The sequence below is a fragment of the Ascoidea rubescens genome (assembly GCF_001661345.1).
Source record: "Ascoidea rubescens DSM 1968 unplaced genomic scaffold ASCRUscaffold_1, whole genome shotgun sequence".
NCBI lineage: Eukaryota > Fungi > Ascomycota > Saccharomycetes > Ascoideales > Ascoideaceae > Ascoidea > Ascoidea rubescens.
The window spans coordinates 1,653,865-1,680,191 of NW_017962913.1; the positions used below are offsets into that span (position 1 = coordinate 1,653,865).

Here is a 26,327-nt window from a genome sequence, read left to right on the forward strand (position 1 = left end):
ACGCGAAGCCAAACCCTAACGGCGCTCCCCAATAGAAAGCCTAGATAATGGCACCAGCAGTAGCCCAGAGATCCAGTGCAACGGGCTGGGAATGCTTCTGTTTGCTCCTCCAGCAGAGGGCCCTATCCGAAGCTCCACTCCCAGCTATCTGTGCTGCTCCAGCCGCCAGCCGAGCTGTTTTCTCTTCCTCCACGATAAGCTCCAACTGCTCCGAAAGCTATTTCCGCCGGCAAGATCTCGTGACCCTGTCGGCGTCTTTGAGTGCGTGACGTCAAAACGCGCGCCGGAAACGTCCCGGAGACGGCCGAGGATTGTGTCACATGTGTGGTGTCCGTGCTTCTATCCTTTTTCGATTGGAGCACCGTCGGAGTGGCGACGCTCTCTGCTGACATAACGCTGCTGTTTTGGGAATTGTTCTGAAATCTTTTTTTGCAGTGAAAAGTTCTGCTGAATCTCCTGCTCAGTTTGATCTCAAAGCATTGGCAGCAGAATCACACCCATGACGAGTATTGGTTCCAAAGTACGTCTGGCAGCTCCTTCCATAGACCCTGTTGTGTCTGACTACACCATTGGCTATATCCAGCATGTCTCCAACAGCACCACTGACAGTGTTGCATCCCAACAATTGGATATCAAAGCTGAATTATCTTTTGTCAACGATCTTCTAGTCAGTGCTGGGGGAAACCCCAAGAAAGTGTCCCAGCTTATATCGAGTCTATCTGCCGATCTAGAGACACAATTAAAGGATAACGCAGAAAAATTGAATCTCACCGGTGACACCTCAAAGAGACTATTAGACATCAATTTACTAAATAGTCACACTAGAAAGGTCAACAACTCAATGGCCCTTATGGGTGCCACAAGAGATATTGAACACACTGGAAGAAAAATAGAAACTAGAGTCGATAAGAAAAAATTAGAAAAAGCTGAAAGAAAAATTGCTAAAAAAGTCGCTAAAAGAGACAACAAATTTGTTAAATACGAAGCCTCCAAATTGTTAAACGAAACCCAAGATGAAAACTACGACGAATTTTTCCTCAAAATCAACCCCATCGACTTTGGTTCTGGTGCCGGTAAATCAAAAGATATTAAAATTGAAGACTTTGATTTATATGTCGGTGCAGGCCAAAGAATCCTTTCCAATGCTACTTTAACTCTAAGTTATGGCCGTAGATATGGGTTGGTAGGTCAAAATGGTATCGGTAAATCAACCCTTTTAAGAGCTTTATCAAAGAGAGAACTAAATGTCCCCAAACATATAAGTATCCTACATGTCGAACAAGAATTAAGAGGTGATGAAACAACTGCCCTACAATCCGTTCTTGATGCCGATGTTTGGAGAAAGCAATTACTATTTGAAGAAAAAAAAATTAACGACAGATTAAATGAAATTGAATCTCTAAGAAACGAATTCCATGAAGACTCACTAGAAGTTAAAAAACTAGACAACGAATCAGGCGATTTACAATCCCACTTGGAAGAAATCTTTGAAAAACTAGAAGAAATGGAAAGTTCAAAAGCTGAAGGTAGAGCTGCCTCAATTTTATTCGGTTTAGGCTTTTCAACTGAATCTCATTCAAAACCAACAAATTCTTTCTCCGGTGGTTGGAGAATGCGTTTAGCTCTTGCAAGAGCTTTATTTTGTAAACCGGATTTGTTATTGCTTGATGAACCTTCCAATATGTTGGATGTTCCTTCCATCACTTACTTGGCCAACTATCTTCAATCTTATCCCTCAACTGTTTTAGTTGTCTCTCATGATCGTTCATTTTTAAACGATGTTGCAACTGATATCATTCACCAGCACTCAGAAAGACTAGATTACTATAGAGGTGCAAACTTTGATTCCTTTTACGCAACTAAAGAAGAAAGAATGAAAAATGCAAAAAGAGAATACGAAAATCAAATGGCCTATAGAAAACATTTGCAAGAATTTATTGACAAATTTAGATACAACGCTGCTAAATCTTCTGAAGCTCAATCTAGAATTAAAAAATTGGAAAAATTACCTATATTAGAGGCTCCGGAAGAAGATAAAACAATAACTTTCAAATTCCCTGACCCGGAAAAATTATCTCCTCCAATTCTTCAATTACAAAATATCACTTTTGGTTACTCAAAGGACAATTTATTGCTAAAAAATGTGGATTTTGACGTTCAATTGGATTCAAGAATTGCATTAGTGGGTGCTAACGGTTGTGGTAAAACTACTCTATTGAAAATTTTAATGCAGCAATTAGACCCAATAGATGGTATTATCAGTAAAAATCCAAGATTAAGAATAGGTTATTTTGCTCAACATCATGTCGACTCAATGGACTTAAATTTATCAGCTGTAGCTTGGATGGCTCAAAAATTCCCCGGCAAAAATGATGAAGAATATAGACGTCATTTGGGTTCATTTGGTATAACTGGTACGTTAGGTTTACAAAAAATGGAATTATTATCTGGTGGTCAAAAATCAAGAGTGGCATTCGCTGCTCTATGTATGAATGAACCTCATGTTTTAATTTTAGATGAACCTTCAAATCACTTAGATACTTCCGGTCTAGATGCTTTAGCTGATGCCCTAGATAAATTTAAAGGTGGTGTGCTTATGGTTTCGCATGATGTTTTCGTCATTGATAAAGTATGTAACCAAATTTGGGTTAGTGAAGATGGTATTGTCAGTAAATTTGGTGGCTCGATCTTTGATTATAAGAGATACATTTTATCTGAAGCTGATTCAAAGGGTGTTGTGAAAAAACAATAGATCCGCTATTATATATGTATTTTATGAGTCTATAAAAATAAGCATTAATGAGATTTTTATTTAATTCTAAACCAAAACAAGTTCGGCTTTTCTTTTACTAGTTCTTTCGTCAAAGACAGATTTAACTTGTACAATAACTCTATCAAAGACAGCAACTGTTCTTTTAACATTTTTCTTGTTTTTAAATGATAATTCAAAGTTATCCTCATCAAATACGGCCGAATTGGGATCTCCCAAACTTTCTAATTTAATTAAACTTTCAACACCAAATTTAGGAACAAGCACAACTATCCCATTGGAAAAAATCTTAATAACATAACCTTCTTCAGAACTTTCGTTGTTTTTCATAACTTGGCCAACATAATATTCTATACTAGCTCTTCCAGCAAATTGAGCATTTCTGTGTCTCTTGTTGATATTTTTTGCTATTAAATCCATTTTATTTTTATCTCTATGGATGATATCCAATGATTCATATCCTATAGCAGCAGCCAATTGTCGATGAGCCACAACATCACAATAACGACGAATTGGTGAGGTAAAATGAGTATATATATCTACTGCTAAACCATAATGTTTAAATTCAGGATAAGAAAATGAGCCTGATATAAAATATTCAGCAGCTAGCATGCAACGAGTTGACATAATTCGAAGTAAGGTATTGAAATAGGGATCTTTAGGATCAACACAATTATCTAATGAATCAGCCAATGCTTTAGAGTTTTCTAAAGAAATGTGCATATTTTTTCGAACTTTAAGCATTTGATTTAACAAAGTAAAATTTGTTGCTGGGGGATCACCATGTCTTCTTAACATTGCAGTTTGTTCAAAGGAACTGTAAATTTTTCTGGCAACAGAGATATTGGCTAACAACATAAACTCTTCAACAAGAGAGTTTGTGGCTAATAGTTTTTTAACTTCTACTTCACTGGGATCATAGGTTTCACTATCCATGTGAACTTTTACTTCGGGGGAAGCTAGGTTAAGAGCACCAGCATCCAATCTTTTCTGTTTTAGTTTGATAGATAGTTGAAGCAAAGCTCTCATTCCGTTTGTTAGTTCATCTTGGTTGTTTTTGTCATCTATTCTTAATTGGGCTTGTTCATAAGAAAAGGCTTCTCTGGATTTTATTATAGATTTTGTGTAATCAACGTTGATGATATTAGCATCATCATCCAATTCCCATATTACGGAGAAAGAGAATCTGTCAACATAGGGCTTCAAAGAACATAAATCAGTTCCTAATAGTAAAGGAAGCATGTCGATTCTTTTATCAACAAGATAGACAGAAGTGGCTCTTGAAGCACCTTCAGCATCTAAGGGGGTATTTGGTTTCACAAAATGAGTGACATCGGCGATATGAACACCAACTTCCCAGTTTCCATTTGGTAATCTTCTTGCATGTAAAGCATCGTCAATATCGACACAACCTGGAGGATCGATAGAGCAGACCAATCTATCTCTCAAGTCTTTTCTTTTTTTGATCAATTCGTCAGCATTAAGATCCTGTGGGACTTTCCAGCTATGACCTTCTTTGGGAAGACAGTCAAGGACATTTTTGCTAAAGGGTTTGTACTCAACGCCGTATTCTAGTAATAAAGCCTCAGTTTCAGCTTCTACACTCTCGATTTCACCCAAAGAACGAACAAAGTGACCTTGAGGGTATTTTGAGTTTATTGGCCAGGAATCAATAGATATGACAATTCTTTTTCCAATCAATTCTTTCATTCTTCTGGTTCTAATACGAACTTTTGGTAGGGATTTGTCCATCAACGCGACAAAGCAAGATTTTGTAGAGTTTGATTTAAGGTCGTTTAAATCAATGGAATGGGAAGAAATTTGGCCAACAAAAGGTCTCCAGTTTCTTTTAACTATACCGACAACTTTAGCAGTGGGCAAGATGACAGAGGATTCAGAGTTTGGGTCAGCATTTTGGGTCTTGAGAGCTTCATAAATTAAGAGTTTTCTTTCTGTTTCAGAAATGGAGATGGTTTTGTTATTTTTGTTATCTTCGGAGTCGTCATCATCAGCGTTATCATTTGCATTTACTACGTCATCTTCCATGATTAGAGAAGAGGGTTTTTTCCACTTTTCCTTGGGCAATAATTCAACAACTACCTGGTCACCGTTGAAAGCTCTGTTAAGAGATTCTCTTCCAAGAATTAGGAGAGGTTTAGACAAGTTTGGGACTGAGACTTGACCCTCCAAAAAGTTGTATGGGGAGACATTGACAATGCCTTGATATAGAGTTGCATTTTTGAGGCCACCCATCAATTTAGCAGTTGAGTAGTATTCGGGATAGGTTATCTGGTGTTTATTTTTGGAGAAGTCATTGGATGGTTCGTCGTCGTAGTTTGGAATCAAATCTTTCAAGTCGTTTGCGTTGGGAAAGTAGTCGATATACTCAAATAGAGATTTTGATAAAATGCCTTCTTTTTTGGCTTTTTCTCGACTGTCGCGATCATTGCAAAGAAACACAACCTGAATCGGAGAATAGTGGTCTTTATCCTGATAAGTGGAAAGGTGCAGTTGGAACCATTGGCAGAATTGTCTTATTGCTCTATCATTTCGATCGTTCATTGATTCGCTGGGGTTTCGATAGACGTAGCAGTCCTGGTGAAAATCGTTGTGGAACACAGCAAACCTCTTCTCATCGCTTCGAACAAGACTTCTTATTCTTGTGTATATTGGAAAGCTTCGGTTTCGCACCTCTTCGAGCACGGTTTGAGGAATCACCACATCGAAGAAAATGGAGGAGCTCTCGATCAAGTCAATGGCGTGGAGAATGATGTTGGTGTCAAGCACCAAGTAATGGTGGGCCAAACCCTCCAAGCTCAAAGGGGTTGCTGAGAGAGTGAAGTGAACGAAGTTGCCCTCAGGATCTGGCTTGAGGATATTCTGGCAGTAGGTGCAGCCCTTGGAGAGACAGGGAATGTCGTCTCTCAAGTAGTGCTCTCGCACAACCTTTGAGGCGTCGCCATTTCTGGAACGCACAAACACCTTCTGTGTAACGACCAAGCCATTGGTGAACAGTCTCTTGCTGGGGTTTTCGATGGCCATTACTTTGTGTTAGCACTGATTTCTTCCCCAGAAACAGCTCAAATTTTTCATCTCCAGCACGAGATCCGAGGAGGCACGTGACTTACGATGCACAGACCCGACTTCCGGGCAGTGTCTGTTTTGACAGCAAAAGCTGCTGTTTCTGGAGCACAGTTCAGCTCCTTCTCTGTTGCCAGAATCTGCGATGCCTGTCCACAACAACAAAATGGCCCAGTTCAGCGACAAGCCCAACTCGGTGCTCTATGCCCTCTTCAGCTTTCGCAAGACCACCTTCAGTCTCATAGCAATCCTCACCTACACTGTTATCGTTATCTTGGTTTCCTACTCATCAGCCCTAGGCTCCTGGGGCAGCAGTGCCAACAACCAGCAATGGGATGGAGACTCCTGGAACGACTTGCAAATCCTTTCCCAGTTCCCTCATCCCTACGACTCCCATGCCAACGACGACGTCTACCACTTTCTTCTCGACAAAGTTCGCTACTACCAGTCGTTGAATCCGGACCATATACAGGTCGAGAGCGACTTTGCCAATTCGAGCTTGTTCAAACAAAAGGACGTCTTCAACAGCTCTTCCACCACTGCCAGAATCATCTACTTTGAGAGTGGAAACATATATGTCAAGATCAAAGGCCTGCAGGGCGATTCCTTGACTGACGTTTTGATAAGTGCTCATTACGACAGTGTCCCCACCAGCTATGGAACCACCGATGATGGAATGGGCATTGCTTCAATGCTAGGAATACTCAATTACTATGCCACTTTTAAAATCAAACCACTCAGAAACATCATTTTCAACTTTAACAATAATGAAGAATTCGGCTTGTTGGGTGCAACTGCCTTTTTTAACCACCAATGGTCCAAAAATGTCGAGGCCTTTATCAATCTTGAAGGAACCGGTGGAGGTGGTAAGTCAATCCTATTCAGAACCACAGACTACAACATTGCCAGATACTATAAATCTGTTCCTTCTCCATTTGCCTCCTCTGTCTTCCAGCAAGGTTTCAGCAATGGCTTGGTTAAAAGCGAAACAGATTACAAAGTTTATATCCAAAACGGTTTGAGAGGTTTTGATATTGCCTTTTATCGGCCAAGAGACTTGTACCATACCAAAAGAGACTCCATTAAATCAACAACAAAAAGCTCCCTATACCACATGCTTTTCAATTCTTTAACTTTGTTGCAAAGTTTGTCCAATGAAAAAAACTCCTATGATAACGATTCTCCTGATTATCACAAAACTCCTGCTGTCTTTTTCGATCTAGCTGCCTTCTTTTTCATTGTATTTCCCTTGACTCAATTGTATATTTTAAATCTCGTTTTAATTTTTTTCATCCCCACCATAATTGGCTTGTTTTTATTAATCGTTTCTCGAAAAAATACCTGGGTTATCAAAGACCAACTATTTTCTTCCATAATAAGATTCCCTCTTTCCTTCATCTTATCCTCAATAACAACTTATTTTCTATTGTTTCTCCTTAAACGTTATAATCCCTTAATCATCTCCAAAGATTACTATTTGCCTCTACTAGTCTCAACATGCACTTTTATCTTTATCAACTATCTGCTATTGTACCTTTTTGATAAATTTCTGAAAGTCCACGACCAAAAACTAATGATTCTACTAGAATTAACTATAATCACTTGGTTATTGCTCATATTTGACACTTTTAGAATCCAACCATCAAAATCAAAAAATACTGGCGAATATATCCTGACAATATGCTTCCTTTGTCTCTCAGTTCCAACTATTTTTGGTTTATTCATTCTTTCTCTTAAAAAGAAAATCCCAAAATCCTACAAAAACTCTTCTTCCTCCTCTCCCCAATATGGCTCAACTCGTTATCATGATGATATAAATAACAGAATCAACGAAGATTTCGATGATGCCTCAGTCACCGAAGACGAAAACCAGGAAAATTATGATGCAGATGATGATGACGACGATGACGATGATCAGAATAGAAATATTAATGACTCTGATAATGAAATCATCGATAGAGAATCTCAACCACTATTATCCAATAGAGACCAAAACCAAGGAAATAGCACTTTAAGCCATTTTACAGCAGTTTCCCACAACAACGAACAATCGCCATCACCATCACCATCAAATCATAAGATATTCTCAACTTTAAACTACGATTGGTCAATTCAGTTTTTATTGCTAGTCCCTGTTTTTGCCTTCTTTGTTTATTCAATCAGTATAAGACTACTAGAAGGCTTAAGCCAAACTGTTCAAGAAAGCGACAATTCAGTGGCTTTCCTATTCCAAGCCATCTTTATGATTTCAGCTTTATTAACTCTTCCATTATTACCATTTGTTCATAAAATCAAATTTTTTATCATTGGCATATTTTTTGTAATAATTGTATTAGGAAACTTATTCCTAATCAATGAATATCCCTTTAGTTATGCAAAACCCTTGAAGGTCCGCTTCTTACAAAAAATCAATTTGGATACAACTGAAAAGAATTCCAATATAGTCATATTTAGTAAACAAGGTTTTATGAAAAGTATATTGGAGGATTTGCCATCAGTAAAAGCTAATAATCAAAATGTATCATGCGAAAATGCTGGAGATGGAATGGAAAATTGCTATTACAAAGGATTAAGCCCAAATTTAATATCTGGCACTCAAAAAAGCACAGCTCTTGATGATTTATTTAAAATTGAAATTTTGAACAACAATAGCGGAGAACAAAACTTATCACCATATGAACCATTAAAGGCAGATTTATTGATAAAAGTTAAAGATAATAGAAACTGTGTTTTGTCATTCAATTCCACAAAATATAAGAGCTATTTGTATGGAAAATCCCCCTTGAGAACAGTAAAGATTTTCCATGATAATAACCAGTATCAAAATAATTCTGCTCTAACCTACATGTATAGTTTACCAACATATAACACTGATAGCGAAGAAAAAAACAACAATGAGTATCAGAAGTTTGGGTCCCAAATGAATCCTGGATATTTTCGAGATGAAGACGGAAACGAGTTGTTCAGATGGTTCAAGGGCATCGACGAGGTTCAATTGCATAAAGTTGACTGGAATCAAAGCAACTACCATATCGAGTTGCAGTGGCTTCCTAGGTGGGTGGACGAGGATGGCATCGACTGGAATCAAGACGAATTGGACAAGGAAAAGGACAAGAAGCTCGGTGTCGAGGTGAAATGCTACTGGGGAGAATACGATCAGCCTTCAGTTATCGATGGCAAAGTGCATCGAAAGGTGCCAGCCTTGGACGAATTACTTCAGTATGTCCCAGACTATATCACTATCACCAACAGAATGAAGGGGTTGGTGGAGTTGACCAGACACTTTGAACTCTGATTTGCTGGTTGTATACAATGCTGTGTTTTGTTTTCATGTTGACCTTTGTTTATGTTTGTTCTTTAGTTCTTTTTGTGACTTTTATTTCTAGCTTCACTGCCCTTTGAATTCTAATATCGTTTTGTTTTGCTCTTCCAGCAATATCCCCATTATTATATCATTATTATATCAGCCCCAGCTCCCGAAAAGGAAAAAAGAGGGCTTGTTACCCGGCTTGCAGCGAAAAACCAGAAAAGCTACAAATAGGAAAAGAAATAAATATTAAAGCTGATATACTTGAAGGAAAGATCGTTCAGACAATATACTAAACAGCCTGCAATCCACCCACAGCGACCTTGGAACATGTTGGCCAGCATTACAGCTAGATCTTCTCTTGCAAAGCCTCTTTCCTCATTGCTAATAAAGAGCAGTGGGCTCTCAAGAAAATTTTATTCTACAGTACAGGACAATCAGATCTTGGTTTCCCATGATGGTCATGCTAGAATTTTGTCACTCAACAGACCTGAAAAATTAAACTCTTTGTCGTCGAGTATGTGCAAAGAGATAAGCGAAAGATTGGTTGAATATTCAAAATCAAACCTAAATAATTTGATTATATTGAATTCAACTAGTCCCAAGGCTTTTTGTGCTGGAGGAGATGTTGTTACTGCCGTTGAAAATATTAATGCCAAAAATCCTAAAGCAGCCTGTGAGTTTTTCCACCAAGAATACTCGTTGAATTATCTTTTGTCCATATATTCAAAGCCAGTAATAACCCTTATGAATGGTATTACAATGGGTGGGGGAGTTGGTTTGTCAGTTCATACACCTTTTAGAATTGCAAGTGAAGATACCAGATTAGCCATGCCAGAGATGGATATTGGATTTATACCAGATGTAGGCACCTCTTTTTTTCTTCCCAAATTGGATGGCTCTTTAGGTTATTATTTAGCATTGACTGGTGATGATTTGATTGGAATTGACAATTTAATTGCAGGTACTGCTACCCATTATGTGCCAAAAGTCAGAATTCCTGAATTAACCAAAAGATTAACCTCATTAACTTATCCTAATGATTTATTACAAGATATCGGCAATCAACCAAACATTTCAAATCTTTCACCTCAAACTAAAGAATTTTTCTCGATAACCAATCAGGCTATTGAAGAATTTTCCGATTCAGTTCCTGAAAATCACAAATTCAAGTTGTCTAATCAAGAAAGACATTTAGTCGATAAAGTGTTTGATTCCAATTCTATCTATTCTGCATTTGAAACTTTAGAATCATTGATTATTAAAGCCGAAGGCTCTGAATATGCTGATTCAAAACCTTTTTTGCTTGATTTAAAAAAAAAATTAAATAAAAAATCCCCATTATCTCTTTCACTTGCTTATGAATTGTTAAACAGAGGTTCAGAATCAAATAATTATGACAGCTTGAGAGAGGAATTAGTAGCTGCACAAAACATTATTCTCAAGTCAAAATCTACTGATTTTGTTACTGGTGTCACAGAAAAATTAATCAAAAAGACTAATTCACCTCTCTGGAAACATAAAAGTTATAATGATGTTCAAGTAAAGGATGTAACTGCACTCTTATCAACCGAAAAACTTCCATTCACTGAACTAAAAAACTATATTAATGAAGATAATGCAAATGTTAAATTTTCCTCCTATCCAGCAAATTTTGCATTGCCATCAGAAAACGAGGTTAAGGACTATATTACAGGCAATGACGGCACCGGTAGAGACTATGCCGTTACTCTGAAGGAAGTGTTTAATAGATTTGCGCTAAAGTATAACGATAAAGCTGGTATGAAGTGGAAGATTAAAAACATATTAGAAAGAAAAACCAGGCCAAATAAATTTGACAATCAATATTTAGAATGGAGTTATTGAGTTTGTTTTCATTAATGATCTGAAAACATGCAATTTTTTCCTGTTTTTTTGTATATATAATCATGTCTAATTTTAAATTTATTTTGGTTTTAAATATTATTCTGAACTGTATTTGCATGTTATTGCAAGACAGAACGAGTATACCAAAAAGGCGAAAGGAGTAAATTTTTGATATAAGCCATAAAAAGCACCTCCAACGAGATTCGAGCCTGTGATCTTCTGCACGTGCTTCCAAATCGTGTTTTAGTTTGAACAAAGTAAAAATATAAAATATAAAATATAAAAAAACTACAGATGAATGGTCGAATCTTACGCTAAGAAATGAAGAATCAAGAATTAAAATACCATTGCATGAAATTGTATAAAACATGTAAATCAAAAACCATAATAAATTATAATGAAATAAAAATAAAGATTTCAAACCATATTGTAAACGATCATCAGAAATAAAACATAATATTTACATTGCAAACCACTTCATAAAATAAGAAAAAAAAATTAATGTGAAAGAGAAATTATATAAAAACTATCTCAATTTGGAATATTGATTATTTGTTTGAGCTATAGGATAATATGGACCATAACGGTAGTCATTTTGTTGTGATGGTGGTTTATTAGCACGAATAGGATCGACTGGTGATTGCTGAATTTGTTGTTGGGGTGGCATTGGTTGAGCCATACCAGTATGCATGTTTGGTGTTGAAGGAGGAGGAGCTGAAACAAACTGTTGTTGCATATTAATTGGGGTATATTGGTATGAACTAATTGAGCCATTGGGAGTTTGCTGTGTAGGAGAGTTTTGTGCCATTTGTTGAATAGGTTGAATTTGAAGGTGTGGTGGTTGTTGTGGTTGTTGTTGAGGCTGTTGAGGTTGAGGTTGTTGAGATTGAGGTTGAAGTTGGTGATGAGGTTGGGGTGGTGGTAAACTGGTTTGCATTTGGATCTGCATTGGGCGTTGATAACTATTAATTTGCAAGTTTTGTTGCGAATGAATTGGCATTTGCTGGAGCTGAGGAGGTTGAAGGGCAGGCTGTTGTTGCTGTTGCTGTTGTGGTTGTGGTTGTGGTTGTGGTTGTGGTTGTGGTTGTAAAGGTTCTTGAAGGGGTAAAGGTTGAGGTTGAGGTTGAGGTTGTGATTGAAGTTGTTGTTGTTGCTGTTGTTGTTGTAATAAAGGCATTTGTGGAGGAGCAGGGTATTGTAAAATTTGACTATCTGAGGTGAATCTTGAAATTGGTTTAGGGTCAGATCTTTCTCTTGTGGCTAAGGCAACTCTATCTTGAAATGAAAGTATAGTCAACTCTCTTACCATTATAACTGGAATACCGGGAGGATTGCTAGGTTCAGGAGGGGGGCCTTGTTTTCTAGTAGCAGCGTGTAAAGCTTGGGCCCTTTTTTCAAGGAAGCTTGCCATTTCTGTTTCGCCAGCTCTTTTAGCATTAAAAGCAGCTCTATCACAAGCATCTGCAGCATCTTGAGTTTGATCATCACATCTTTCATAAACTGCAGATAAACCTTGCCAGGCATTGGAAAGAGCGTCGGCAGAGGCCAATGGATTGATAATGTCTTCTAATTTTGCAGCTTGCGAAAAGGCGTATAAAGAATCCTTTAACTGACCAATTTTTAGATAGACAGTACCCATTGCTAACCAAGGCAATGGTGAGGTTGTACATTTTGTTAGAACAGTTTGGAACATCGAATAAGCCATTGAAACATTTTCAGTCATGAAATGAGCATGACCAACAAAGTAAAAGGGTAGGAAGTCAGCAGAATATATTTCACTCGAGTTATATTCTGGCAAGATATAAGGAGATAATAGATCAATGACTTTTCGAGGATTAAAAAACTCAGCGCTGTTTAATAATAAAAAGGATTCAATTAAATCAAAACGATAGTTTGCCTCTGAGGAAAAGCCCAAGATACTTCTAGCGTTGTGGATTGTGTTTAAAGCGCCAGTTGAATCATCAGAGCGATGTTTGGCAACAGATAATGCACACCAAAGATCTATTAGGTTGTATAATTCGATTTCAGTTGTTGGATTTATTATCATTTTGTTTAGTTCTTCTATAGCTGTGTTGGTGTTTCCTTCAGAGGCATAAATATTGGCTAATTCGCTATGGCAAGAGTTTGCTAGAAAAACAGAATTTGAATCATATCTGTAATCAGATGGAAAAAGAGATAAACAAGTTCCAAAGGCTTCTAAAGCCTCTGATTTTGAGCCCATGCTTATAAAGACTTTGCCCTTTAAGAAGAAGATTTCGGGATCAGTATCGCAAATTAGCAGGGCCTTTTGTAGGACGTTATTTGCTTCTGTCGGGTCATCAGATATGAGGTAACATCTTGCTAATTCTACAAGTAAATTTGAATCATTTGATAGGGTTGGATATTGGCTTATAGCATTTTTCATGAGAGTTAATACCTTTGAGCAGTCAGAAGTTTTGCTATTTATGGAGGGATTTAAACGATAGGAAGTAGCTAGAGTACAGATGGCTTTACCGTTGGCGGGATTATGTTCCAAGGCTCTTTCACAAGAAGATATTGCTATTTTAAATTCATTTAGAGATAGGGCGAAAGAAGCAGTATATGCCCAAGTTTCGGATATACTTAAGGAAAAAGAGGATGAATCATCTTGTTGAGATAGAGTGATTATTGAGCTGTTGTTGGGAGAGGTGTTTTGACGCTTTATTCTATTCTGCGTAGGATGAGGAGATTCGAGTTGTCTGTGTTTTGAAGGCATTATAAAGGAATATATTATAGATAATTAGATAATTAAAGGGTTAAAGGATTAAAGAATTGGAGTGTCTTCAAGTTGTTTTCAAGTTGTTTAATTGTTTTTAAGGTGTTTTCAAGGTATAAAAGCTTTGTTTGTGGATTATATTATATAGGTTTTGTTATATTATAGTTATAGAGGTGGTTATAATATTGCAGGATGGCAAGACGGTTTGATTGCAAATGAAATGTAAGATTTTAAATTAATAAGATTAATAAGATTAATAAGATTTATAAAATTTATAGTGATGAATGAAATTATAAAAACAAGATCCAAAAAATGAAACTAAAAAAAAACAATAGACAAAAAATTAGGAATTAGAAAATTAGAATTAGATTGTTCAAAGAGAAGAAAAATAAAAAGGTGAGAAAAGCGGAAGAGAAGTAGAAGAGTATTTATAACAAAAAACAAATCAAGTTTTTGTAGCAATATAGTGGGAGAAAGTATATAAGATTAATGAAATAAATGGATAATAAATGAAACAGATAATTTAAATTAAAATGCGGAATTTAATAACAAATTAAATTTTCTGATTGAAAGAGAAATTAAAATTATAGAAAAGTGAAATGAAATTGAAGTAAATGCAAATCAAAAAGCCAATTGAAAAGGAGGAATCAAAGTTTTTTGCTTTAGTGTTTTGGTTGTTGGAGATTAGTGCAGTTACTGTTTAGAATTTAGGATTTAAGATTTAGGGTTTGAATTTTAGAGGAAACTAAGGTTTGTGTGATTGGCACGCATAATTGTGTTTGGATAGTGCGCTGAACTGCAGTTAGCTGGATATGCGGTTGCAACGAGCCACGTTCGGGCATCTAGTGCAGTGGCTCAAACATGATTATGCAGAACGGAGACAGCAGTGCAGTGCGGTAGTGCACAGGATCTAGCACACATTTGTTGTGTCTTGCTGCTTTGCGCGCGCAGGCTGCCTGGAAATGCAGCTGCCAGACATTTTGAACCAGCCGACCAATTGAGCTGCGGCTTTAGCCTCAGGTGTTCCATTAGCTTTTAGCGCAGTTAACGCAGTCGAGTCACTGTGATATACGAGCGTATACAGCCAGAATGCCGGTTTCCCTCATAAGAGTCTCCATTCGATTGGAGGCCCCCCTTTTTTGCTCATGTTAGAATGAAATGGTTTTGCTTTTAGTGGTGGTTGTAGTCGTGTAATAAAATTCTTCTTTCTCTTCTTGATGATCTTTTAACTTGTATGTTTAATGATTCAATGATATTTAAAACTTAATATTTTTGGTCCTTATTACGAACAGTTGTTTCGATTATTTTGTTAGTGGTACATAATTAGAGATTGGCCGTATTTAGCACTTTAGCACTTTGGCATTTTAGTCTTTCCGTAGTTCAGCATTTCAACAATTATTTAGATTCATTATACTTAACCTCATAATGAGGGTTTGGCGGCTCAGACCAGTATGAAAGTAATGTGAATGTTGAATAGATTTTTATAAACTTTTGTGAACTTTTGTGAACTTTTGTAAATTTTGATCAATACACGGAAGGTTGTGAAGTGAAAACTGAGAGGCTTTGCCGTAAACCGCTGGTGGACACATGGAAAGACTGCAAAATGCATAAATCAAGATTGAATTGTCCATTAAAGCGATTATCTTTTTCGTAATTCTTTTTAAAAACAGATTTTTTACAAATTCAAGAAATTGGATAAAGGAAACTGGGATAGATGTTTAGTATGTGCAATAATTTTCAGAGATACGTTTTCTTAATATAAACCCTTAGGATGTTGAAAGATTTTAGATATTTGAGATATCTGAGATATAATATGATTCATTAATAGCTCATGGGAGGAAAGTAAAAGAATAGTTAAATTTAAAGTGAATACACGCAGCCAAATAACAAGAGAGAAAGACAAACCAGAAATAACAAAAAATAAATAAATAAATAAATGAAAATTGTAAACAAAATAAATGGATGGATAAATAAATGGGTGGATGAATAAATGAATAGACAAATAATGAATAGACAAATAATAAAAAGAGCCAAAGAATAAGTTGGAGAAATAAACGAAATAAATAGGCTAGATAAAACACTAAAAATTAGATTGAGACACCAAAGGCTATCGCTGTTAGTAACCAAAAAGATGCATATTTGTTGTGATTTTAATACATACTTTCAGCACAAGTATTTTGGTTCATTTGTGATAACCATTAAGATAAGTATCAATTTTAAAAAAAACAACAAAACAGACTATAACAAAAAAAACACCTTAAGAAAACAGCTTAAAAAAATATTATAAATTAGTAATAAGTTGTACTAAAGTATATCCTGACTCTTTTTTTGAGATAGAACAAAATTGAGGTAATGAACAAAGAGAAAAAACTAGTGTGACTTTATCACACTTTATTTAAAATGTTGGAAACAGCTGGAAATGTTTTGAAATCTATTTGAAAACAATTGAACATGATTTGAAGATGAATCAGAGATCACATGGAGATCGTTTGGAGACCATTTCGAGACCGCTTTGAAAAAATAATAGCCATTTGTGATAAACGAAAGCAGTCTTTCCTGGCATCAGGAAAAAGAAACATCAGACAGAGAAAAGAAAGTTGAGAGTTTGGGAAGTAGACTTGGATGTCGTCTTGAATGCAGCAGCCACGCAGTGTACAGTGCTGTATGTACTTGTCAGCGGAGAGACTTGCTGGTCACTGACCTATAGGAGCTCAGAGCGGATGGCCTGCCCGAAAGCGGAAGTAGGAGTCAGAAAAGGTACTGGTAGAAAAGTGTATGCATCGCGGAATTAGAGTTTCTGCTCTGCATACCATGCATATAAATGAGCAAATAGATCCAGACTGCTGGTTACCTTCCGCTGGAAACCGCGAGGCAAACATTAGTAATACACATCAAAGCAGAAAAAGCGCCAAAGAAAAGTAAGAAAGAAAGAAAAGCAAGAAAGGAAGAGGAACAAGAGAAACAAGAGCGTTTGAGATGAGAAACAAAGCAAACAAAACTCGAGTGAGACTCGTTTAGGATCTAGTCAAGGGGAGAAGTATTGGTAGCAAAAATGTGATCAATATTATTTTTGTTATAAATACCTAAATGCAACTATTTTTAAAATAATAATTCAATACAAAATATCCAACAACTAGACACAAATCAAATAACGAAACAATAAAAAATAAAATTAAAAATAAAAATAAATAATATAATATATAATAAATAATAAGTTACTTTATTGGTAAAAGATTTCTTTATTAGTCTAAAATGGTTCACTGGTTTCTGAAAAAAACATCTTCCTATTATTCCCGGTGCTCGTTTAATGGGTTGATATAATGACTAAAAATCAGAATTGTATTCAATAGCAATAAATTGGTAATAAATTGGTAATAAACTGGTAACAATAAAAAATAACTAGCTTTGAGTAGTATTAAAACTGATAAATAATAAAATTATAGATTGGAAATATTAGTATTATTAAGTTTGCTAGCGTAACTTTAAATATTGCAATAAACCTCAAACCATCATCATAAAATAATAACTTATTGTGATTGATACAAGTGTTATAGCTAGTGCAAGAGACCAGGAAGAAGCAAAATACGATACACAACTGATTATACTCATAGCCAGACTCAGACTCAGACTCAGACTCATATTTATGGATTGGTGTGTCTGAGCTGCGAACTGTATGAGCTGCTCATTAACCACAGGCAGATAACAACACAACCACTGAAACCACTTTTCAGTACAGCAGTCTTCTGGCTTTTCACAGTTTTATATTTCTAAAAAGGTTTATGCTGCTCAAGTTTTATGTTTTTTGTGTTGTTTACAGGTTTTCATCATCGAACTCAATATGCAAAGTGCAGTCAAAGCACGAGAGAAACTGACTCGTGACCAGATTAGTACCAGAAAAACCATTCAAATTCACAGCTTATGAAATTGCAACGCCTGTTTAAGGCACTTGCAAAGATCCCAACACTAGAAGATTGATTACTGAGAATTGTTATTTAATATTATTTTATATTATTTTATAATACTTTATATATTATTTTATATATTATAAAGATGTGATTATCATAGGTATATATACGGGTGGCGATGGCAATGGTAATGGGGTTATTATATGGCTATTCTATTTCACTTGTTTGGCCTGTATATTTGATTTATCTGGTCAGATTAGTGTATTGATATATTTTTGCAATTAGTTAAGAAATGAAGACTATCGACAAGAGATTCAATTTAATCTGACGAAGTCACATATATTAGTGTATATTTTCAATCGTTTAATTTCTTTTTTTTATTTATCCTCTTCAATCAATAAATCAGTAAATAAATAAATAAATAAATCAAAAGAAATTATTGGATCAATAATATGGCAAATTAATTGATAGTTATCCGTCTCTGAAGCTAGTTGTGTATATAAATACGTTATACAATTTGCATTTCACTTATATTTATATTTATATTTATAAAAAAAGAATATTATTGTAGGTAGCTGGTACTAGTTATTAGATGCCTTAAATTGAGATTCTTTATTGGAAATCAAATTAAATTAGATAAAACATCTTAAATAAAGTGGCAATGTATGCGTAATGCTAATACAAATTTAATATTCTAATATTCTAATATTGTAGTATTATGAGTTAATTTAAACCAGTTGCTTGTTGATTGTTGGTTAGTTTGAAGAAAAAATGCAATAAATAAATATTAATTACACAATAATTAAATAATTAATGAATGGTAAATGGTAAATTGTAAATGGCAAATAGATACAAGCAAATACAAATAAGCATGATAGCTCTGGAGCTAAACAATTTTCATCATAAAAGGATCTTCTGTCATTTTTGTTTGGCTATGGAAAATCCCTCTAGCAATTGACTTTGTTGAGATTGTCGTTGAGATTGTCTTTAAGATTGTTTTTAAAATTGTCTTTAAGATTCTCTTCAAGATTCGTTTTAAGATTCTCTTTAAGATTCCTCATAAAAATCCCAGAGCTCACAAGCCCACGCTCACATGACCCCAAGCACAGAAATACACGGACGCGATTTGACAGCCGTGCAGACTGAGTTTTGCTAACAAAATAATAGAAATTAAGACAAATTCATATCAAAACACAGACCATAACACAGACCATAACAATAGTGTAATCCCAACAAACACTCTTTTTTGCCTGTTACCACTTTGCCAGTGCTAGCACAGAGAATTTGAAATTAATGTTTAACCTTAATGGCTTTGGAATCTACTATCTGCTGATTCTCATTTCATAATCTACCTGATGATGCAAATGTAAATGATGTCGTTTTTAGGGATTGATCCAGGTTAGCAAACTCCAAGTTCAGTAACATCTCGCAAATGATCAACAACTACAACCTAACAAAGGACAAACTGCCATAGCAATAACCATCAATAACCATTGATATCTCTCCATGCGCAGCTATACCAAATCAAGACCAGCTTTGAACTCCTCTTTGCTCTTTGTCTACCAGAAAGTGCTGCTGGTACACCAGCTGGGCTAGAATGGGTTATTATGGACTTGCATGACTTTGTATGAGAAGTCATAACATTCAACAAGTTTGAGAATAGCGTTTGGACCGACAGCCACGTGCTGCAAGAATGCGTGATGATACATGCTAGCTAGCGCCTGTGTCTGAATGTTAAGCATTGTTGTCTTTCCCTCTTAAGGTTTGCAGCGCACAGTCACACCACACGCGCGTGAGCCTGTCTTGTCACTAATTGCTAATCAGCGCTTGCAAAGCATGCGGTCGCGCGTTCCTTGTGCTTCTCTCACGTCACAGACGCTCTCTCGGTGTGGCAGCTATTGGCCGTGCGTTTCCGTTGCTAGCTTCCGCTGCTCTGCCCCCGTTTTTCACCTGGCTCTGTTTTGGTCCCACACCCAGTCATTCTTTTCGCACTGCGCTGCTCCGCCAGCCAATCAGACATTTCCTGTATATTCTCCGAAAAAGAACGAGTGAGAGAAAACAAAAAGAAAAGCAGGTGCATACAGACCCATACCCATGAATCAATTCCTGCTGACTCAGCATCGCATTCACAGTGACTCAGCGCTGACGCATCTGAGCTTTTTCTTCTTTAAAGAGAGAAAAGGTTCTAGATCCAGCGTGCTCACGTGCTCTATTGTTCTCTCTTCTGTTTATCTTTTTTTTTCAATTATCGTTTTTTTTGAATTAAATTTTTTCCACTTTCCAGTTTGCCTTTCTCTTCTCATTAGCTTGATAATGTTCAATTGGATGCAATAACTGTAGTCTATCGCCAATTATATCTCCTTTCCACCACTTTCTCTTGTATCAGACAGAAATGAACTACTCCAACTTTGCTGTATGTTCCAACATTCTGCCATTTGCATACATCTATCCTCTCCACACAACTTACTAACCTTTTTTCCAATCTTCATCTTACTTCAATCTAGTTCGCTGATGATGAGAAACTACACCATCCTCAACCATCTCTTTCGCTAGACCCATCCCTTTCTTCTTCCAACTTATTATCCTCCACCAATCACCCAATTCATTCTCAGTCCTCATCACAATCAAATTCATCTAACAATAACAATCAAAACACAAAGACTCATAACAATAGTATCTCCAATATTTCAATCAATTCCAATTCTTCAGCCGCTAATATTAACAACACTAATATTAACAATATCAACACCATCAATAACATTGACAATAAAAATACTGTTGCAAACAATAACAGCAACAACAGCAACAACAATAACAACAATAACAACAGTAACAACAACAATAACAATAATAATAACTCTGGTTTCAATTCTTGGAGAAACTCAAAAAACCTCTCTTCCAATTCTGCTAATTACTCGTTATCAAATCCCGCTGCTGTTTTGCCTCCAAATACTTCCTTATCCCAAAATCAAAACATTAATTCAAGTGATTCCTTGAATATAAACTCTTCTTCCTCAATACTATCATCTTATAATGACCATATAACCAGCAATACAAGTAACAACACTCCTACTCCCACTCCCACTCCTACTTCTGCTTCTATTACTTCCACTAATAATAATAGTAACAATAATAACAATCCTAACGCCAACAATACCACTAACAATAACTATTCAAATTTACTTCTCAACCAACAACAAGTTGGCTCAAATGTGGCCTATAGATCCGTCTCATATAACCCAAGTCTATATCTAAATAAATCAATTGGCTCTTCCTCAAGTAATCCAATTAATAGCCTTAAAAGTTTGTCTACTAACAACAGTAACATAAACAGTATAAATAACATGAACACCATCAACAACATAAACAATATGAACAACATGGGCAACATGAATAATTTGATCAATTCAAATCAAAACCTATTGAACCCAAATAGCTCCATTAGTTCAATCAACTCAATCAATCAAATAAATCAAATTAATCCGATAAATCAAAATAACCCAATTTCCCATCATGCAAACAGTCTAAGCTCAAGCATGATGAACATGAATATCAATAATGTTCCTTCTTTCAATCCTTACACTTCAAATAATTTTGATAATATCTCATACAGATTATCCCAACTCAACACAAATTCTTCAATCAATAAAAATCAGTATTCTAACAACCAAAATATCAATAGCAATAATAACAATAACAATAACCAAACCAATAACACAAATAGTAATCAAAATAATGACAATAACTATGGTGCCATGAATAATCTCAATAATATGGTCAATATTAACCCCATGAACAATTTAAACAATTTAAACAGCATCAACATGAATAATAACAATATAAATAATATGAATAATATAAATAATATGAACAGTATGAACAATATGAACAATATGAGCAATATTAATAATTTGACTAATATGGGTAATATGGGTAATATTAATAACATCAACCTAAATAACCTTCCAAATCCAAATAATCTCAATTTAAAATTAAAACATTACAGCAACAACAATAATAACAACAACAACAACAACAATAATAATAATCTTACTTCGAATACCTCAAATAACCCTAATAATAATAATAACACTAACAACTCCAATAGCTCTAGTAATCCTAATAATAGTAATATTTCTGCTCCCAATAATATTACAAACATCAGTCATCTCAATTCTAATAACAGCAGCAACAATCACAATTCGATTTCGTCCAATCAAACTCTTGATTCAACCGAAGAACAAAAGCTAAAAATCACTCTTAAAATGAAAGAAAATCAAATTCAAAAATTAAATCAAGAAATTCAAAGATTGCAAGAATCAATGAGATCATTAAATTTACAAAACTCTCTTTCCATTTCCTTAAATAATAATGTAATTTCAAAAAATTCAAAAGATCTTTCTAATAATAATAATTATATCGAAATCCCAACCCATTTAAAATTGATCTTTCAAAAATTAGTCGAAAATCTTCAGGATAAAGAAAAAGAGCTCGAGGATACAAAATTAAGATTGGAGTCTTTAATTACCGCAATTTCTTTAAATCCTTCCAATAATTTATCTTCAACAACTAAATTTGGTCGATATGACGAAGAAAACTTAGCTCATAAAATTATAATTAGACTAAAATTATTAAACGATGAAAATATTCAATTAAACAAAATGTTAAGTTTTGGAAAATCCAAAGAGAAGGATATTAAAATCGGCTTATTAAATGTTGAAAATGAAAAGTTAAAAGAAAAAATTAAAAACTTAGAATTAAAGTTTCAAAACCTCGAATCAAAAACTTCAACTTCAATTTAACTAACGTTTCTTTTGTTATTTAATTTAAAATTAATTTACTTTTGAATCTTTATATTTAAATAATTTTTATCGTTTCCTTATCCATAAATATAATCAAAACAGAAAAAATTCAAAAAACTCAAAAAAAAAAAAAATATTGAAAAAATATTGAAAAAAAATTCAAAATACTGCTATTTAAAACGAACAATTGGCTATATTATTATATTATTATACTATTATCATAATTATTATAATCATCATAATCATCATAATCATCATACTTACTATACTTATCATACTTATCATACTTTTTTTTGAATTATAATTTCCAAATTATACGTTTTTTTTATTCAATTTTATACTGCTTTTTTTGCTAATGATTTCAAAGAAATAATTTATATTTTCAATTTTTTCAATTGCTTTTATTCAACACTTTCATTCCTTTTACTTTTATTTTTTTATTTTTTTTTATTTTTTTTTATTTTTTTTTATTTTTTTTATTTTTGAATTTGCATTATGTTTTTTGTTCTATTTTTGACAATTTTGCTGGTTTTACAATACATTCGTTTTATGATTGATAATTTTTTACCACTCTTTGACATTTATAATTGGATTTGAATATTAATTCAGTGAATTGCATGAAACATTTTTGGTCTTGGTACCTGTCCTTTTATTTTTCCTCTTCCACCACCTTTACTCTATATGTTCTTCTCACCTCGTCCTGTTGTGTTTTGATCACTTATTAGAAAGATAGTGATAAATTTGCGTTTTGAATCCGGGACACGCACCCCGACCAGACCCGACCCAAATGTCCGCGCTTGCAGGGACAGAAAGGGACACATTCCAAGGTTTGCCCATGGCTTTGGTTTGTGGATTATAAATAGCATAGCGCTGAGCTGGATGAGATTGATGAGCAGTTGATGAGCAATTGATCAGTGTGTTTAGAACAGCTTTGGGCAGAGTGAGTAGATGGATGAGCTGATGGGTGAGATGGATTACATTAAACGTGCAAAGAAAACGTTGCAAAAATACGAGGATTTGGACGATTTGAAAAATTCAGTGCTATCTGGGGAATACAATCCATTGAACGAAGAGATATTCAGCAGAGTATTGTTATGGAAAGCTGTCTTGTTGTTCAACTCGTTGGATATATCGAGTTGGAGCAAGATTTTGAGAGATTCTAGAAATGGGTATAAGAATTTGAATCAACAATTCCAACCACCATACCATAAATTGTCAGAAGAGTCAGAATACTATTTGAGCAACAATAAAAACAACAATGAAAATGTGGCAAATGGTAGCAATATTAATAAGATCAACAACATCAACAAGCCTCAAAAGTTGGTTAAGAATGAAGTTGACAAATTTGATAATCCATTAAGCTCACTTACCAATACTAAAGACAAGAGGCAATTTTTACAGTTTAAGAACGATTTAATCACGTTAGAGACGATTATTATCGATGTTGAAAGATTATTCCCTGGGATTACAATTTTCAATGAGTTAAAGTTGAAGAAAGAATTGGTCGAGATATTATATGTCTGGTATAAATTGAACGAGAATATTGGGTACAAACAAGGCATGCATGAGATTTGCGGATTGATTTATTTGGTGTTGTATAAAGAGTCTTCTATGTTTGTGAGAGGTGAAGGTAATGGAGATCAAGATAATGGAGACCAAGATAATCAAGATCAAAATCAAGATGATGATAAGATTATAAGAGAAGTTTTTAACCCGGAATACTTGGTCTTTGATACATTTCAAATTTTCATTAATATAATGATTTATCCGCAACAATCATTTTATATTGAAAAGAATTTTCTTAATTGCTGTTTTAAATTCAATGAAGATTTAAAAGAGATTGATCCTAATCTTTACTATATATTGATTAAGAAATTAAAGATTGAATCGTCTATATGGTTAATTCGATATTTAAGGTTGATTTTAATTCGAGAATTTAAATTGAATTACGTTGGAGTAATTTGGGATAATTTAATATCATTTAATTATGACATTACTAAATTGTTGCCGTATATTATTATAATGATGTTGATTAAAGTAAAAAAGGAGATTATATTAGAATGCGAGGATTTTAGTGAAGTGTTATCGTATTTATTACATTATCCAATTGATAGGTTGTTTAGCGAAGATAAAGAAACCAAAGGTATTATTAAATTAAAAAGTGAAGAGAATGGGTATAATCGGTATAGAAACTCCAATGATATACTTGAATTTAAGATTGATAAAGAAAAAAGTGAAAAGATGACTGAGTTGGTTAATGATTCGATATTAATATTTAATTCTAAACAGGAATATTTCGGGGAGATTGGAATTGCATTGAATGAGAAATATAATCATAATCTACAGAAAAAAATCAATTTATATAATGATAACAGTGTTTTTACAAACGAAAATAAGAATAGAAATAGAAATAGAAATAGAAATAGAAATAGAAATAGAAATAGAAATAGAAATGGAAATAATAAGAGTGGAAACCATGGAAACCATGAAGAGGCAAGTAATCATAACAATCATAATAACACAGCTCTTGATGATATTAGTGATTTCATTGATAATTTGACTAATGGAACTAACGTTAATAATAATATTTATCAAGAATTGAGCAAATCGGAAAAAGTGATTAAAAGCAATGGTAATTTTGGCAACAGCTATAAAAATCTTAATCAAAAAATTGGGAACTTTCGACTTAGTAATCCCCTTTCTAAAAGCGAGAAAGGACAGAGAAATGGATATGATATCGATTTGGAAAGAGTTAGAATGGAAAACAAGTTACAAAAAAGAGTCCAACAAATGCTCAAGAAGAAAAGCAGTCAAAAGAGCAAAAATTAGGGTACAGAGTTATTTTATTATTTAAAAAGAAGCCTATTTCAATGTGATTTAAATAATTTACAGTCATATACAGTCATTTACAGTCATTTAAATTTTAATTTGATTTAATTCCAATTCCAATTCCAATTCCATTTTCATTTCCAGTTCCAATTCTAATTCCAATTTAATTTCATTTCAATTTCATTTCATTTATAACTCACTTGAATTCACTAAATTGATTAAAACACATGTTGGTCTTTTCAGTTCATTTTCATTTGTTTAACAATGGATAGCATCAAACCATGGAGGTCGTTTTGGCACTGGCTTGTCATTTTTCTGTGCCAGCGCGGCGGGTGGCAAAGGCACAAAATAGCAGCGAAGTTCCCTCACAGCGGTTCGGCTGCAGCGCCGCACCGTGGGTGCGGGAAAGCATTGCACGTGTGCTACCCGCAGGTGCTATTTATAGTTTGAATACTGGCGGGTGTGTGCACATGCAGAGTCAAGACGTATTTTAAAGCGGTTCAATGCATTACGGAGTCCGTACGTCATAATCCATGACTCACTGTCCAAGACACAGGTCTTGCACACGCACAAATCATGTGTGTGTCAGCGCAGTGCGTACCTTTGCATGTGTATGGCGGTAACGGCGTCCCAAAACTTCTCTTTGCTCGCCCGATCAACGCAATTATGGAGTCAAAAAGGCCGTATTGAGAAACTGTGCAATCTGGACAACATCAACAGGACCAGTCAGAAAACACTTCAAGCCAGTATGCCTTCAGAAAAGATCAATAGGCTGCCAATAGTTGTTGATTTCATCGACTCTACTAAAACTAGTGTCAGAAAGTGATTAGAGAAAAGTGGTTAGAGGAAAATAGTTAGAAGAAAGTAGTTAGAGAAAAGTGGTTAGGTTAATTAAAAAGGAACTAAAACAGGGTTGAGGCCTTTTACATTTTTTTTTCTTTTATATCACGAGCGCAAGGGCAATTATTGTCCTATGGACGAAGGTCGCAAATTAACAGAAAAAGCAATAACGAGTTATTTTTGGTATTGTGGG

At 34.7% G+C, this 26,327-nt stretch overlaps 9 protein-coding genes across 9 annotated transcripts; 5 read left to right on the forward strand and 4 right to left on the reverse strand.

Annotated features, from left to right (window-relative positions):
- Positions 1 to 465: 465 nt before the first annotated feature.
- On the forward strand, positions 466 to 2,785 carry GCN20 (putative AAA family ATPase GCN20). The gene has a single exon (XM_020195283.1). The coding sequence runs from the start codon at positions 500 to 502 to the stop codon at positions 2,750 to 2,752; it is 2,253 nt and encodes a 750-aa protein (XP_020050223.1). The 5' UTR covers positions 466 to 499; the 3' UTR covers positions 2,753 to 2,785.
- Positions 2,786 to 2,818: 33 nt separating this feature from the next.
- DIS3 (exosome catalytic subunit DIS3) lies at positions 2,819 to 5,812 on the reverse strand (the record flags this gene model as incomplete). Its single annotated transcript, XM_020190103.1, has 1 exon — positions 2,819 to 5,812. One exon carries the CDS (start codon positions 5,810 to 5,812, stop codon positions 2,819 to 2,821), a length of 2,994 nt encoding a protein of 997 aa, XP_020050224.1.
- Positions 5,813 to 6,017: 205 nt separating this feature from the next.
- PFF1 (Pff1p) lies at positions 6,018 to 9,146 on the forward strand (the record flags this gene model as incomplete). The annotated part of the gene is made up of 3 exons (XM_020190226.1): positions 6,018 to 7,650; positions 7,741 to 8,703; positions 8,800 to 9,146. 3 exons carry the CDS (start codon positions 6,018 to 6,020, stop codon positions 9,144 to 9,146), a joined length of 2,943 nt encoding a protein of 980 aa, XP_020050225.1.
- Positions 9,147 to 9,488: 342 nt separating this feature from the next.
- ASCRUDRAFT_78896 (mitochondrial 37S ribosomal protein mS47) lies at positions 9,489 to 11,024 on the forward strand (the record flags this gene model as incomplete). Its single annotated transcript, XM_020194306.1, has 2 exons — positions 9,489 to 9,555; positions 9,586 to 11,024. 2 exons carry the CDS (start codon positions 9,489 to 9,491, stop codon positions 11,022 to 11,024), a joined length of 1,506 nt encoding a protein of 501 aa, XP_020050226.1.
- Positions 11,025 to 11,287: 263 nt separating this feature from the next.
- On the reverse strand, positions 11,288 to 13,917 carry ASCRUDRAFT_99817 (tetratricopeptide repeat protein). Its single transcript, XM_020195285.1, has 2 exons — positions 12,089 to 13,917; positions 11,288 to 11,905 (listed from the first exon to the last, which is right to left on the reverse strand). Exons 1-2 carry the CDS (start codon positions 13,756 to 13,758, stop codon positions 11,551 to 11,553), a joined length of 2,025 nt encoding a protein of 674 aa, XP_020050227.1. The 5' UTR covers positions 13,759 to 13,917; the 3' UTR covers positions 11,288 to 11,550.
- A 607-nt stretch (positions 13,918 to 14,524) lies between these two features.
- ASCRUDRAFT_99866 (uncharacterized protein) lies at positions 14,525 to 14,831 on the reverse strand. The gene has a single exon (XM_020195289.1). It carries the CDS (start codon positions 14,785 to 14,787, stop codon positions 14,614 to 14,616), a length of 174 nt encoding a protein of 57 aa, XP_020050228.1. The 5' UTR covers positions 14,788 to 14,831; the 3' UTR covers positions 14,525 to 14,613.
- A 4,246-nt stretch (positions 14,832 to 19,077) lies between these two features.
- On the reverse strand, positions 19,078 to 19,339 carry ASCRUDRAFT_99877 (uncharacterized protein). Its single transcript, XM_020195290.1, has one exon. It carries the CDS (start codon positions 19,300 to 19,302, stop codon positions 19,147 to 19,149), a length of 156 nt encoding a protein of 51 aa, XP_020050229.1. The 5' UTR covers positions 19,303 to 19,339; the 3' UTR covers positions 19,078 to 19,146.
- Positions 19,340 to 21,199: 1,860 nt separating this feature from the next.
- ASCRUDRAFT_67977 (uncharacterized protein) lies at positions 21,200 to 22,465 on the forward strand (the record flags this gene model as incomplete). Its single annotated transcript, XM_020191458.1, has 1 exon — positions 21,200 to 22,465. One exon carries the CDS (start codon positions 21,200 to 21,202, stop codon positions 22,463 to 22,465), a length of 1,266 nt encoding a protein of 421 aa, XP_020050230.1.
- Positions 22,466 to 22,955: 490 nt separating this feature from the next.
- Positions 22,956 to 25,674, forward strand: GYP6 (GTPase-activating protein GYP6). The gene has a single exon (XM_020192383.1). The coding sequence runs from the start codon at positions 23,414 to 23,416 to the stop codon at positions 25,292 to 25,294; it is 1,881 nt and encodes a 626-aa protein (XP_020050231.1). The 5' UTR covers positions 22,956 to 23,413; the 3' UTR covers positions 25,295 to 25,674.
- Positions 25,675 to 26,327: the final 653 nt, after the last annotated feature.

Excerpts from the sequence above, each read along its gene's own strand:
- ASCRUDRAFT_99817 (XM_020195285.1), bottom strand. The coding sequence starts at position 13,758 with ATGCCTTCAAAACACAGACAACTCGAATCTCCTCATCCTACGCAGAAT. Across the intron at positions 11,906-12,088 it reads CCACAACCACAACCACAACC|ACAACCTCAACCTCAACAGC; the intron begins ACAACCACAACC and ends ACCTCAATCTCA.
- ASCRUDRAFT_99877 (XM_020195290.1), bottom strand. The coding sequence starts at position 19,302 with ATGACTTCTCATACAAAGTCATGCAAGTCCATAATAACCCATTCTAGC.
- GCN20 (XM_020195283.1), top strand. The coding sequence starts at position 500 with ATGACGAGTATTGGTTCCAAAGTACGTCTGGCAGCTCCTTCCATAGAC.
- GYP6 (XM_020192383.1), top strand. The coding sequence starts at position 23,414 with ATGGATGAGCTGATGGGTGAGATGGATTACATTAAACGTGCAAAGAAA.
- ASCRUDRAFT_99866 (XM_020195289.1), bottom strand. The coding sequence starts at position 14,787 with ATGGAACACCTGAGGCTAAAGCCGCAGCTCAATTGGTCGGCTGGTTCA.